We start from the raw sequence: 15,570 nt of genomic DNA, 5'->3' as shown, positions 1-15,570 counted from the left end.
ACTACTACAGGTGAACTGAATACCTAGAAATAGCATTTGTGCTATAATACAGCCCCTAAAGCCTCCACTGAAAAATGACATATCACTGGCACCAGGTCTTGAAAAAACAGAGAATTAAGATGCAATCATTACTTACTGGTTTAGCGTCACATCTAGGATGAAAGATGATCCAAAAGCATCAACTTGGAAGCTGGCTCGAGCAATGTGGGTAGACTGCAATATTGAGAAGACTAGAATTAGTATTTAGCCACAGCAAAATATATTGTACAGGTCTGTGAATGAAGATATTAAATATATTTACTAAGTAACTATGCCATTAACCAAATAAAATTGTACTGAAATAGACAAAGCCATCTATGATGACAAATAAAAGATCTGTTTTCTGAATCTACAAGACTAATTCAAGAATTCTAAACAACACAACCTATGGCTGGGAGTAACCCCGCTGTCAACCTACCCACACCATAGGAAATGGCTTTCTCTACTTCACCTTCTGCAAAACCCTGAGCAAAGGACAATGGAAGTCTTCCACTGGCTAATGTGTTACTCGTTCCTTGTCCTGACTCTGGCCACAGACCAGTGGAGAATAGTTAGGACATTATTGGTTTGGGCAGACTGGGATACACTCACAAATCTCCCTGACATTACCTGAAGCAGCTGTGCATTCAGACAGACTCTCATTTAAGCCAATAAAGCAAGACAATAGCAATGGGCTAAAATCTGATTAGCCGCATTTTATGTAAATCTCTGACTCAACACTCTGTAACCCATCTCCTCTAAAGGGCTGCCAAAACTCCAATCCCCTGAGCAGTCACTAAGTCCAAAGAAAACTGGGTGCTAGAGAAACCTTTCTTTCTTTCTTTCTTTCTTTCTTTCTCCCTTTGCCATATATTTTCCTTGAATTAATTGCTTTCATTCAGTCCTATAGAGGACAAACATGGGAATACTTTGTAAGTCACAATCTGCCAGAAATAAGAGTATTTACTGTAGTAGTAGTGGAAGAAAATACCGAGCTATCCAATGGAAATGCAACAGTTGTTCTAGACCTGAAAACTCCCAAGAAACGAACAGCCATGTTATTTACCTAATTAATAAGAAAAGCTACTTTCAGACATTTTGGAGCAGTTTCAACTTTGGTCTCATTTTCCTTCCATTGAAATCTGCACATTAAGATTTGAAGCATGTAGATAGAGGAATCTAAGAGGAAACATTGAAGAACCACTTAAAACTCTAAACTACACTTCTCTAAATAAATACCAAACAGGATAGTACAACTGTAACAAATTATTTATTGAAAACTCTGGGAAGCACAGGACAGGATGGGATAATGTGAATCATCAAATTCACTCTCTCCAAAACTACTGGCAGGCTTTCAATAGGCATTAAATCCAGAAGAGCTGAGAATACCAGTTTCCCTGGAAAAGAACAGTAACAAAGAAATGGAAAGTCGAGAGAAACATGACTTTTTTATGACATTTTTAGTTGCCCTACAGCAGAATTTTCTTTTATGTCCACATATATAAGCACAAGTACTAATAAATCAAACAGACCACAGCCATGAATATGTGTTTCCAAACAGTTGATTCCTTTAGAAAAAAAATTAGACAGCTTCTCCTATTAGAGGATGCTCAGGCTGAGTGCCCTCTGTAAAAATGCCATGCAGTGAGTGTGCATGCAAAATGGCATGATGAGAAATTCCACATATTTAGATTCTTACAGTTTAGAAGGACGCAGTATTAACTGGAAAGCTTCTTAGAAGGCTTCTCAGTAGATACAATTCAGAGAGTCAGATATCCTTTCAGCTACCCCTATTACATCTAACCTACTTTGCAACCCAGGCTACAGGTCTTTGCTAAGTGGTTCCTGTAATTTCTGAATTATTTAAGAGCATCTCTTTCAACAAATGCATAATCTTTGACCAAATAACTGAATACAACATATAGTTTACCTTATTTAGGTAAACAACTTCAGTGATTAATTACCATCAATATTAAAAGCGTAGTTTCTATCCAAAAATCCTATTACAAAAAAAGGCAGCTAGTCCCGCTAGTCCAAAATAGCCCATGACACAGCCAGCTGGTATCTGCAATGACAGACACCCACAGCACATACTGCCACCCACATGTAGGACCATCACTTAGCTGTTTCTGGCCTGCAGCTGCTAGCACAACCAGAAACACAGCAAAAACAATCATCAACAAATTATCACGTCAGCATTGGCATTTCTATCCCAACTCTCAGGCAGCACAGTTAGCTTTGAATGGTTTTAAAATTCCATCTTCTCTTGCTAGATGTGAATTTTTAGGCTGGTCCTCATAAACAGGATGTGACAGGCCAAGATCAAGTGAGGTACAAAGGGCCAATGCTAGTTTTGTCATTCCCTTGTTCCACTGCAGCACGTTTGCTAACCTTAGCTAGCCTTCATTTACCTTCCTGCACTGCAACAACCATTTTCTGATCAAAGGAATAATGGCAGCCCAGTTGTTCGCTTTTCAACATTACATTATTAAATGCAAAGAACATTCTACAGCACTTTATTGCTTGCTAACACAGCTACATATGCCATCAGTTAGACCTCTGTACACAGTATAACCAAGTCTTCTATATGACCACATGCTGGTACCAAAAGAGAATTTGTCGGTGAGGAAGAATATAAAAAGCCTAACTTAAATTTCTAAAAGTTCATATAATAAAGATAGCATTTATCACTAAAACGTATTCACCTCATTCACTGTAAGAGCAAAAATGAGGGGTTTTTGGTTTGGTTTTTAACTGCTAGGGATATTGCAACGTATTGATTTGGTCTGGGAAATCTCCTCCCTTGAACAAGTCTCTAAGATAAACATACAAGGCTAATGTATTTCTGAGGTGACTCTGGACCACAGTTATTCACTGACAGAAGCTATTAACGTGGATTTAAGAGATAAAATTACTATTAATACATGAAGATGAAAAACATTACACAGATGTAACCACCCCCAAGACAAGTAGTGCAAACCCAAGAAACTTACCATTAAATTTAAGCTCAAGCGCAATCAAGCGCACCTCAAGTGTATGTCAAACCTACTATCATGACACACATTTTGGATAGTGAGACAAACTCAGTCATTTCCAGAAATTATAGCCCTTCCTTTAATCCTGATATTTGGTTGTAAAACACTGCAACACTGCATACTGAGCACTGCTGCCGAAAATGAAGAGTTCTGTCCAATCCCGGCCATGTGTTCCCACCTGGTCTCCCTCCTCAACTATCTGACTACCTGGAAAGTCAGATTAGCATCAGAATACCAATCACTTCTTGGAGTGGATCCATCTTCTGACAGACAAATAAGCTGATCCAAATAAACGATATAGTCACAGCGTGAGCAGATACAATAGAAGGAAGCTGGAGGGGACACACAAGAGAGAATGAAGAGGAAGACGAGGAAGACAGATTCCCCCTGTCAATGCACCTTAAGAGTGCCAGCCAGTACATGTTTTGGGATAACAATTCTTCTGAATATCTGGTTAAGAACCACAAAATAAAGAAACAGATATTAAAAAATCTTGTCTTTAAATTATTTTTAAGCACATCTACCTGCCTGCTCAGTGAATAGGTATGTCAATATGTCAATAAAAGAACCCAAAGAAAGGAAATATGTACTTTTATTCCATCTATACTACCTCATTCAAGCACAAGTAACAAGACAGACACCTGCAAAGGCTCTTCCAAACCACTGAAGCAAGACAGTTATGTCATTCAGCTCTCAGACCAAGGAACCTTCTCAGAAAATTCGAGGCTTTTTCAACAGCCAGGGACGTGACACATTGACGGCTGACAACTCAGTCATAAAAGGAGAGTTCTTGGAGACCAAGAGAGATGCATTCGATGCAGAACACAAACAAGAGCCAGGAAAGGAGACTCTAACGATTTAATGGAAGATCACGGTGCCGTGCCTCCAGCACAATCAAAAAGTTCTGAAATTTTAATGTCACGCAACTGAAGAATGAAAATATCGATAACAACTCTGAAATCAGCTACAGTACTTTCAGATGCAATTTCTAGTGGCACATGAAGTGTACTACCCTGCAATTCCCCTTATAGAAAACACTAAGCATCCCATGCATCTAATGCAACTATGCGAGGGCTGAATTTTATCAGATTGCAAAGTTTAGTGAATGTCTGCAAGGAATCAAAAGTAAATGGAGTGGAAAAAATTATTTCAAATCACCAAGCATGAAGACATTTTATAAAAAACAAATCTTAAAAGCTTGAATCCTAGAAAAACAAAGTGGTACCTTTGAAGGTACAAACCTTCCTGCCAAACCAAGAGGGACCCGATTCCAATTATTTTAATCACCTGCTCCATGCCTCAGGGATCACTGCAGTAACAGAGATGGACAATCAGTAAGAAGTGTGACTACTTATTATTACAAACAAACACAACAGAACAGCAATGATTTTTGATAAAGTCCCTTCAATACCCTTCCTGGGGATCAAGTTTCTCCAGAAAGTGGCCCTGAAAGAATGAGCATCTGCAAAGGGAATACACATGTATATCATTGCAGATCAATGGGGAGCCTGGTTGCACTGTACTGTAGGTAACCTTAAATATGTTTGGAAGATTTTCATTTCAAATTATGTCACAGATTTCAACCACCAGTGAAACATTTGCAAGCAATGCACTTTCTTTAATAATCAAACTAACGAGAATTTTGAAATAAAGTATTTTAGAAGTTTTCCTCACATTGCATATCATTAGTTGGGTGTTGAAAGCAGCATAGTAACATGACAACAAATATTTTTCCTCATTAAAGTAAGGAAAAAGATAATTAAAAGTATATTGTGATATAATGTACAATTCCTCATAACACATTCTTCTTACTCCTGAAGTATCCTTCAAAAAGCACTTTGATTGCTTTTTAGTAAATTTTGCTAGAAGAGATAACAACAATTTCTATCAAAAAATAACGTTGGGGTTTTCTTTTAAAATTATGAAAAAATCCTATTTATATGCTTTGCCTTTGATGTAAATAATTTTATATTTACTTCTATTTATAGCATTGTGGTTTCTAATTAAAAGATACTGATCAAATCTGTAGACGGAAGAAAAGCATCAAGAGAATCAAGAGATAAGATAATACAGAATGTTATAGCAAGAGAGAACTTAAAAGCCATGCTTCAGAGATTGTAAGAACAGTGAGGTTCTACAGCAGACATTCTGGGAGTCAGTCACATTTACAAAATAGTAGATTCCTTAGGTATTAATTTAATCCCATTCCCCCCCCCCCCGAATTTAATAGGAGAATAGAAACCTCAGCTTGTTAACAATCCTTTCAGTGTGTATGAAATTACTGTTGATCTTAAGTTCAGTACAGAGTGATTTCCATGGGAAATCAAAATAAATACATTAATGAAGTTAAATGAAAACTACACTAAACATTTTATGTAGATTTACCTAAAAAGAATTTCTAAACTGTAGTCTTGAAAACAATTGTTACACTTAAATTTATGCTTCAGTAGAGGATACAGTGCTAATTAGCACATGGACATATTATAAAAGGTCAATTTTCAGCCTCAGTTGTGCTGTAATAAATCCAGAGCTATGCAGTATATAATTGTTGTATATAATAAGATAAGAATCTGTTCCAAAACTTACTTTTCTACTTGTACTGGGAAAAACAAAAATAAAAACTTTGCTCTGAGACAAAATACAGAAATAAGCCTAGTTCTAACAATAAAAAAAAATATGTATCTCCAAGACAGAGACTCTGTTAAAAGAAAAAACAGACAATAAAATATAAATGCAAGATGTTTTCCTCAGGGCTCCTCTACTGCCATTTGCAAATCTAATTTTAATCAGAAGTTCTGTGTCACTGAGATGGATTCACATACCCCAGCATATTAAAGCACTGTAAAACCTCTTTTTTACTTTCCCTAGCATTCTCAAAATATTTATAGGCACTCATTTACTACATTACTCATCATTATTTGTTATTCTTCTTGCAAGCTCTCTCTTTTTATCCATTGCAGAAACCTAAATATCTAAGGGCTTTGTTTTGTTGGGGTTGTTTTTTTTTGGGGGGGGTGGGGCGTGGAAACTGCAGAATAGAATCATGTTTTGATGAAAACCTTTACAGCTGCCTGTTTGGGGTACATTTAGTAAGTCATTTATTCTGAGGAAAAGCTAGAAATAAGAAAACATTTCAAGAGGTCCATATTCGTTTCTGAATGCTGGATCACATTTCTGCTCCCCACACCAAATGAGGGTGGGACAGAGGGAGGGTTAAACACCAACAGCCAGAGCATGGTGCCATGGCCCAGTTCACTCTGGTGGGGTTCTGCCAGCTCTCAGCAGATGAAGATCTTGACAAAGTCGTAAACATGACCTAAAATAGCTTTTCTCCAAATAAACATCGTAGTATCAATGAAATCAGAGTCAGAAGCAAGAACTCTTTGTACCTCTGAAATGGCAGTAACTATTCTTCTCAAAAATAAAAAAAAAAATAAAAAATAAAAAAATTTGAAAAAACCACCACACTTTCATCATTTATTTGTGGGTTTGTAATCAGAGGTTATTTGAATTCATTCAATATGGTAAAGTAAAAGGGGTCTCCAGAAAGAGGGACGAGGGAAACGGCAGCAGCAGAAAGCTGAGCATAAACCGATTGTATTACACAGGTGTCACTACTGCACATTCAGTGTTTGGGGAGCAGCAGGGATCCTTCTAAGGTCCTGCAGAGGTGTGATGCCAAGCTCTGATGGACTCGGCTATATATGCTCACACATCTCCACCTGGCACTCCAAAATCATGAGCATCTCAGAACAGTTACAACAAACTGACTAAGAAAAAATAATTCCTATTTTCCTCTGAAAATGTCTCTTATTGCTCTCCTTCCTCGCTTCCACTTCATCTTTCTTCAAAAATTCACCCAAGGTTAAATGATGAAGCAATGAAGACAGGAGAACTATCAGGCTGTCACTGCTAGCAAATTTAGCATGAACTACCATTTGATCTCATAGATCTAAAAGGACAAATGTAAGTAACTGAATGGGCAAGATGCTGCTTCCCAAGAGGAAGTCTAACACTGGCTTTCAGCACCAGAAAAACCCTGTGGTATTGGATCTTATACTTGCTGTGCTTTTATGTATAGAGGATGATGTTAATTTGACTTTAAGAAAATTTTAGTTGTAACTTTTGAATTCCTGTGAGACTTATTACTGTAGCTTTTGTTGTTGTGAAAGACTTTGTATCCAAGAGAATGGAAGAACTGCAAGAACTTCGGGGAAAACAAACTTTTTCTTTTCTTTCATTTTTCTGAAAAGGAAACAGCAAGGATTCATGCATAAAGTCACGTTTAACTAATGTGCCAGAGGTCTTAAATATATCATTACTGGGGCAAAACCAGAAAAATTGGTCGCTGCTCAACCTCATGTTTTTAGAACACATTTGACAAGGTTCTTCAGCAAAGGCTAATGGCTAGGAAAAGTATGACCAAATAGGTTATTACAAGGGTGATTAATGAAGTAGTGGGTTACCAAAAGGAAACAAAGTAAAGCCATGAATGAAAACTTGTAACATTCAGAATGTTTTCCGGCCCTAATTAATTCAAGAAACTTTGATAACTGTTGAAGATCACACTTCTAAAACAAAGACAGGGAGCAGAGCAGAGACTCACCCTATGACACAGAGACACCACAGTTTCTACTACCCTCCCCAGCGACCCAAACTCTGTGGGTTTCAGAGTCAGATATAACATGAAGAATACTATATACAACAACAGTAGAGTGTTGTGGAATAGAGTTCCACCTGTCTCACCAGATACTACAAGACTTGACTGTGCAACCAGATGGTGAACCTAACTCCTTGTGAAGAAGCATAAGGTCAGAGGGAAAGGACTCAAACAAGGAAAATCTCTCTTCAGTGAAACATCCCGTCTCCCAAGGACGCCTGGCAGTTTTGGGTTGGCAGAACTCATATGAGCCACTACTCATGCACAGCTGCAACGTGAGAGGCAAACAGCCAACGCACAACGCATCTGCAGGGGAAGAAAACACAAAACAAGGGCAGCAACACACACACCATAGGCAGAACTTGAGAATGAATCCATCTGGATTGCTGTGTCATTAGGCCGTAAAAAGAACTATTGTCTCAAGGACACCATTTAGGCAAGAAGGAAAGCTCACTGCATCGAAGAGTCAAGAGGAGTAAAGGCATTTCCCTCACCAAAGCAGATGGTGCCTTGAGGTCATTTTTAGCTGCATGTTTTCCAAGATCTGAAAGGAATCTGTGATGTTTAGAGAAAGGCCCTCTTTTCAGCATCTCCTGTAGGCTCCAGAAACAAAGGAACAGAGTTCCACTAACAGAGGAAACTGGAAAAACTCTCCATTAACACCACCTTTACATGACAAACAAAGCAGTCTTCCAATACCTAAAAGGGGCTTACAAGAAACCTGGAGAGGGACTTTTTACAATGGCATGTTGTCATAGGACAAGGGGGAATGGTTTTACACTGAAAGAGGGTAGATTTAGATTAGGTATTAGGAAGAAATTCTTCACTATGAGGGAGGTGAGGCCCTGGAACAGGTTGCCCAGAGAGGTGGTAGGTGCCTCATCCCTGGCAGTGTTCAAGGCCAGGTTGGACAGGGCTTGGAGCAACCTGGTCTAGTGGAAGGTGGTCTGCCCATGGCAAAGGGGTTGGAACTGGATGCTCCTTTCCAACCCAAACCATTCTATGATTCTTCCAGCTCAAACCATTCTGTGATTCTATAACAGAAAGAGTGCACACTAACTTTTCTCCTTTATACAAGTATCAGTGACCAAAACATTTTTCAGGAACACAATGACATATTCCAAGCATTTTCAACTGGTCTTACATTTAGTACGTATGCAGAAGAAAGCTAACCAAAAGATTAGCTCTTCCCAGTGGAGGCAACAAGCACTCTTTGACACCTAGAGCCTAACAACATATCTAACTTTTCCTATAAATGGTTCTCCAGCAACAGCAGAAAGTTTACTAACATTCTGTCAGCAACAAGAGCTAAGAGCTTGACAAAACTTGCAGACTCCGAGGCATGCCAATACATTGCTCAATCAACTCCACAGATAATACTTTTTAAATGACTCACCCTCTACATTCAAGTATCAAAGTCCCATTTAAAGTTGAAAAGGGACAGAAAAGCACAGTTCAAAACTCCTTTTCCTCCTGACACAGTCTAGGAGATGAAAATGAATCAACATTTTCACTGTATATGTTTTCTGAAAGAGCTGATGGATTTTTTTCATTCCCACAGAATTTCAGGGGCTGAAATATTCTAAGGAGACCTTTTGGAACAGACCGTGTTCCTACACACTGCTATTCTTCTGGGCAAATTTTGAGCTGTAAGTCAGGGCTGTAGCCTCCACGCTCATGTACATCACACTCACAGAATCAAGGCACCATTAAGAGACATTTACCCACGCAACCTTTTTCTAAACCTTGTATTAATATTATATTCTGGAATATACTTTTTCTAAAGCATGGTCACTTGCTACACCTTTCTGGTCTGGCAACATTAATTTCATTTGGGGGGAAAAAAAAAAAGAGAGATTGTAAATTGAATGTGGTGTAGGCAGACGAATCAGAGCTGGTAGAATTACCACAGAAATCACCAGATTTCACTGTCTAATGGCAAATGCCCAGCAGCAATGCCATGCTTCTTAACTTTCTTTAACTGAATCCAATATTCAAGTTGGACTCCTAGTGACTCAACAGTTTAACAGCTCTACATCATTTGCCACTTTCTTTAAGTTCTACATAATCATGTCTTTAATTTCAGGTCACATTGGCTTTCCACTTGAACTCACCCTACCAGCCAGCCCACATTGTGGAAGTGCACACCACAGCCTGGCAGAACCCATCCTGTCCGTGTCCTCAGCTCTCCCATGCAGCTCTTGAGCCACCTTTGCTGCTCAACATTCACACTATAAAGTTTCTGAAAACAGAAGCCTTCCCTCACACAGCCATCCCACTGAAGTATTAAAAAGCTGTCAAAGATGTAATCTTTTGTGTGCAAAGGTCTCCTCTGCACTGAACATGCCTCTGTCTGAGGAGAGAGACATGGTTCCGTGCTTGGCTGTGGGTCAGCACAGCTGCCGCAAAGGCACCACAACTTTCCTCCTGTGGCCCCCCAGCCCCCTGGCCACCGCGGGCAGTGGGCTCGGCCCCCTGAGCACCCGCCAGGGGAGGGAATGAGCGGTGGAGGGGGCCGTTTCAAGTAATGCGGGAGCTGCTGCCTCTGTGATCCCTTACGCACTCCAAAAGACATCTCCTCAGAACAGCATGTCCATACACTACCCAGGAGGCCATTGGCAAGCCAAAGGGAAGAAGATGACTAGAAGGGCTCAAAAGGCTTTCTTGTCTGCAAGTTTTCCACAATCATAGCAAATTTAACATAGTTTAAAATAAAGAAGTCAAAACTAGAAAGGCATGATGGGAGTCATAGTGATTTCTGGAGATGTTAAATGTAGCAGTTTTGATTAATACATTTTCTAGAAAATACAATACTGAAGAAAAAAGATTATTTAGTAACCAAAGAAAAATAACCATATTGGTACATGAGTGAGAAAGAGATACTACGTAGGAAGACACCACAATCCTGTGTCCAAGAGCTGTGGGTTTGATCCTTTGATAATACTGGACTTCACCCTACACATCTATAGTTATCCAGACTCAGAGAACAGACATGGGCCTGGAGTGGCAACCAAATCACCTAACAGCCCAGCGAGCTAAACTCCCCTGGAGCAGAAGGGCAGTCTACCAAGGAGGAAAAGCAGCTTTGGCTCAAACCCACAGAGCCACAGACAAGGATCTCCATCCTCTTATGGGAGAGAAATGTGGTAGGAGAGGGCCACAGCAAGTGGCAGGACCACAAACCTCAACAGAGCTGCCTGAAGAGGGAAAAGCTCTGAGTCAGTGTTAGCCAAAAGAACCCATGATTTCGAGCTGAACCTTATCAGGCCTTTGAAGGTTTTACAGAGTTTGATTGACCTTTAAGCAGTGTTTGACTGAATAACTGCAATAACGTTTTAACAAGCAGAGTCCTAAGGAAAGTTGTTAGTCTTGAGTCACTTAAAGACTGGTATGATTACAGGAAAGACTACAAAAGGGACCTGGAGCACCAGAAGAATAATGCAATACTAGATCTACCATGACAGGGTAACAAACACATGCATCCATAATGCTCTTGTGGCAAACATTTTAGAATGAATGTTAACTCTATATGTAGTTGCTCCATAATTAGGGTAAATCCCAACAAAATTTATCATCACATACTTAGAATGTGACACACTTCTGCCTCATGAGCCACAGCAGGGGTCCCAAAACAGGTATCCTCAGTGAAACAGTGCAGGTAGACTGTTCAGTTTAATCCTGCACTCAGGTACCCCAGCCCATCAGGAGTGAATACAGATATATTGATTTCCAGAGCTGGCAAGGAGTCTTCTATCAGACTTTGCAATTACTACACTAACCATGGCAAGAAGCAAATGTCAGGAAAAATACTTTCTATAAGGATTGTTACATCTGAGCCTTTCAGATTATTCATGACTGTATATAAGCCTGCTTTATGAGATTGTCATAGCTTTTGGAACATCTCTCTTTTCAGCTCTGCTAAGGCACAAGCAAGAGAAGATAACACAAAACAAAGATTTCCCATGCAGCCCTTTTACCCAGACTAGGATTTTCAAAGAAAGACACCTATATCTTCTAATCACACCTCCTGATACACCTGAGTCCTGATACAGTATTTCTGCAACATGAACTCTGAAGCAGCAGCTACCAGAGGGGTTTTTTTCCAGATGATTGTCCTGGTTTTGGCTGGGATAGAGTTAATTTTCCTCCTAGTAGCTGGTACAGTGTTATGTTTTGGATTTAGTCTGAGAATAATGTTGATAACACACTGACTGCTGGCTGGGCTTAAACCACGACAATGATTCTTTTGAACGTATGCATTTACCGTCATTACAAATCTCATTACCAAGTAGAGAAAGACTTCCCCTGAAATGAGCTTACAGTGAAGGATAAATTGGAAATTTGAAATATTCTTTGCCTATAAAATACCAAAGCACACTATGAATATATATATTTTATAAAAGTGTATCAGAAACTGCCTCCTACATCAGAAATCAAAGGGCACTCTCAATGCCCTTGCATCATGAAGTGATCTACAGCAATGTTTGGCTTTCAGCACTTTTTTTCCTCTTCAGGAAGGCAGGACCTTCATCAAGAGCACCAATATTTTAACTGTCGTTCACACATTCATAAAATGTTGCGAGGTTGGTGAGTATCTTATCCTTACATGAGTATTGCAGAACTGCATACATTGAACATACAGTCAAGTAGCACATGTTTTGCTAATGCCTTATAAACCTTAAGGAAAAAGGGAGAAGAGGCATCAAGGTAGAAAGAAAACCAAATGTGGCAGTAAACCAAATGCATGTTATTACTCACTATAGCCTCAGTCCTGTTTAGCCTCCTCCCCCCTTGTTTTTGGGATAGGCTGGTGGAAAATACATAACTTTCTCCAAGAGACAGCAGTAATTTGATTGAATGGGCAGAAAAGAATTTTTAAAATTGGGCAATTTCTCATGACACTTCTCTTTCCAACAGTCATCATCCATCAGTCCCAAAATCTAGAGATGTTTCATAAGCCCTTCACCAGTCACAACTCATTTTTTAACAACAAAAAAATTACTGATTGTTTGAGCTTCTGCACACAGGAACTTACAATGCCAACAGAAGTTGACAGCATCAGAACAGAAAGCGTGAATGTTTTAAACAAAGTCAGCAGTTTCAGAAGCACCTGCAAATAATCAGGATATCCTGTACAAAGACTAGAGCAAGAGGCCAAGACATCAGAGAATCCAATAGCAAAGACTAGGCAACAGATGAATAAGTAATGAAGATTTCGGCTCCAAGTGCAAGCAGAGCTATGTGAGCTCAGCATGACAGAGCAGAGCTTCCCTGCAATTGATTATTAGCAATAAGAAGTTATTTAAGCAATCTGTAAGCCATGCTTCCAAACTGGTGTATGGAATTGTATCATTGCTCACAAATAGTTCAGAAATGCAGACTGCATAAGACAAATAAAGACTGCTGAAAATGACTGAGTCACTCTGGACTGCAAACAACACACTTCCAGACACAGGTCAGTCCTGGAGCCTTTTCACACCAGGCTCACCCCCTACAACCCCTTCTACTCACTCAGAAGGAATCCAGTGAAGCTTCAGGACAACTGGCAACCAGCAAGCAAAAAACATGCTGTGAAACAGAAGTTGCTATACTATGAATTGTTTGCACAGCCAGCAGATATGAGTGAACCTACGTCCATAGTAGCTTACTAAGTCAGGACCTTGTCCACACTGAAAATCACAGCAAATCTCCCAAATTTCAGTATCAACATCTAGAAATACAAAAAAAAAAAAAAAAAAAAGAAAAAGATAATGCAATGAAAGCCACAAGAACAACAATGCTGTCCCTCACGTCGTGTGTGCAGACCTCTTAGTACGACCACAAAACGCTGGCCTCAAGGAGAATTGGTACCCTTATGCGCTGGTATTGAGTGGTAGTCTCCAGCTGAGAGCAAGATCGCTATTAAGTTACACTTAGGGTTGAGGGAACACATCTGTTGGGTGAGGGCACATAGAGGTTTGGTACTCTAATTTCCAGCTGCAAAATTAATCTCATCTTCACAACCAGAACATTTCACCCACTGAAAATTATTAAGGCAAAGGTCCTCCAAATCAGGTGCAGATGTAGAATACAAACTCAAGTTTGGAAAGGCATACCTTGTGCTTTGTTTTGCTCTCCTTCACAGGTGGAAGAACAAATACAGGCGACAGGCAGGAATGTTTACACATTCCCACATTTTAATGGAGAATTCCTGCACAGAATTGACTACAGGAAAGTATTAAGAAACTTCTGATTTCCCATATGTTTCTTACAATACCAAAATATAGCTCAAGGCAGGGAGTTGAAAGGTTCTTCAGCAATGTCTGCAGTAGGAACTTCCTTTTAAACCCAAAAAACTTAGCTTAGCCTTCCCTGAATGCTCCTGCCATAAAGGACATCCATCTTCTAATAGGCTTACTTATGCAACAGTAAATTCAGTGTCCACTGCTAAGATCCTGGATTGCACTCATGATAATACTAGCATATTCTCAGATATATCTACTCTTGATCACACTTTAGATTAGGTGCTGTGCAGCTGCTAATAGGCCCCCTTTGGGGAACAGAGAAATTGAAATACAGGAGTGTCATGGGTACTGGTAGTGACACTATTATGCTATGGAATCAAAAGCAGAAACCCAAAGTCATGTGAATTCTCCAATGTCCACTATATAATGTATGTTAAAACATTAATGGCTTGAATATATAATAGCCTACAATATTTGCTTTGTGCTTTGCTCTGAAGTCCAACAATCTTGGACAACTGCAACTGTGAGCACATCGATTTTGTTTCTTAAGCAATTACATTCTGGGTTTCTAGGATAAGTAGGATGAGTACATAGACTATTTCTTTTATTATTTAATAGTAAAACATACATGTAGAGAAGTCACTCAATAGTTACAGGAATGCACTTTCCCCCCCAAAGAAAAACAACAAACCTAAAGCAACAAAAACAAAGGAGGCTGCTAGAGAAAAACCTCAACAAATGCTGGAAAAAAAACATAACTTTTTTATAAATCCACCAACCATCACTTCCCAGACATTTCTGCCTTCAATTCCCTGTTTCACCTCCTTTTCTTGTATTACGCTCCTCTGGCTCAACTCCATCGTAAGCCTGTTCTGAAACTCCTGATCTGCAAATGCCATGCTCTGCTTCTGCCTTCTCCTGAACGCCCATCTTCATTTCCCTTTGTGCAATCCCAAACTCGAGGCTTGCATCCTTCTTGTACAACTTCTGCCCCTTCTGCTGCTAAAGCTTTCATCCAGGAATTAAAAGAATCAGATCCAATTTAATGCGGCTTCCTTCTCTTCAGCTTATCTCCCTCCCCTTTTATCTTTATCCAATTCAAAACACAATTACATTGTTTTACGTTAATTCAACAGCTACAGCCTTGCTGCCTAGTCCTCTGACTGTGCCATCCCATTCAGGTATCTTTGCTCTTCTAGACACGGCTGCTTGACCTTGAACCATCAGAGAGTCTCCTTGAATGCTTCAACTTCCTCCAAGAAGCATCCTCTCTAAACCAATCTGTAAGGCCATTAGCTTTGGTTTGAAACCTCTATTCAAGTCCAGTTTTTCTAAGTCTGATACACAGCTGTCCAAAGACTACTAGCAATGGGTAGAATAGGGCATGGAGACAGTCAGAGCGTATTTAGTCATAAAACAAACATATACAAATAACACATGTGAAAATCTTATTGATGGATAGGGCACATCTGTTCCCCTGGCCTTTATATGCTGCTGATCTTGGACTGTTAACTCCTCAGGGCAGGCATGGGTGTCTCTTCACGTGTGAGCAGAACCCAGCACACAATATGGTTATACTTCATGTGACACTACCAGCCACCCAAAAGCAACCATAAGAGTTAACTCTATTAGT

At 39.6% G+C, this 15,570-nt stretch overlaps 1 protein-coding gene across 1 annotated transcript in view; it reads right to left on the bottom strand.

The window, feature by feature from the left end:
• The window catches only part of ADAM22 (ADAM metallopeptidase domain 22), a 128,050-nt gene extending 113,183 nt beyond the window's left edge, over positions 1-14,867 (bottom strand). Inside the window, exons 1-3 of the mRNA XM_010013330.1 lie at positions 14,759-14,867; positions 13,362-13,423; positions 137-213 (exon numbers count right to left, since the gene is read on the bottom strand). Coding sequence (XP_010011632.1) covers positions 137-213; positions 13,362-13,423; positions 14,759-14,867 — 248 coding nt within the window. The remainder of the gene's footprint in view (positions 1-136; positions 214-13,361; positions 13,424-14,758) is intronic.
• Positions 14,868-15,570: the final 703 nt, after the last annotated feature.

Source organism: Nestor notabilis, unplaced genomic scaffold (assembly GCF_000696875.1).
Source record: "Nestor notabilis isolate BGI_N333 unplaced genomic scaffold, ASM69687v1 scaffold2484, whole genome shotgun sequence".
Lineage (NCBI taxonomy): Eukaryota > Metazoa > Chordata > Aves > Psittaciformes > Psittacidae > Nestor > Nestor notabilis.
This window is presented reverse-complemented; position numbering and strand designations above follow the sequence as displayed.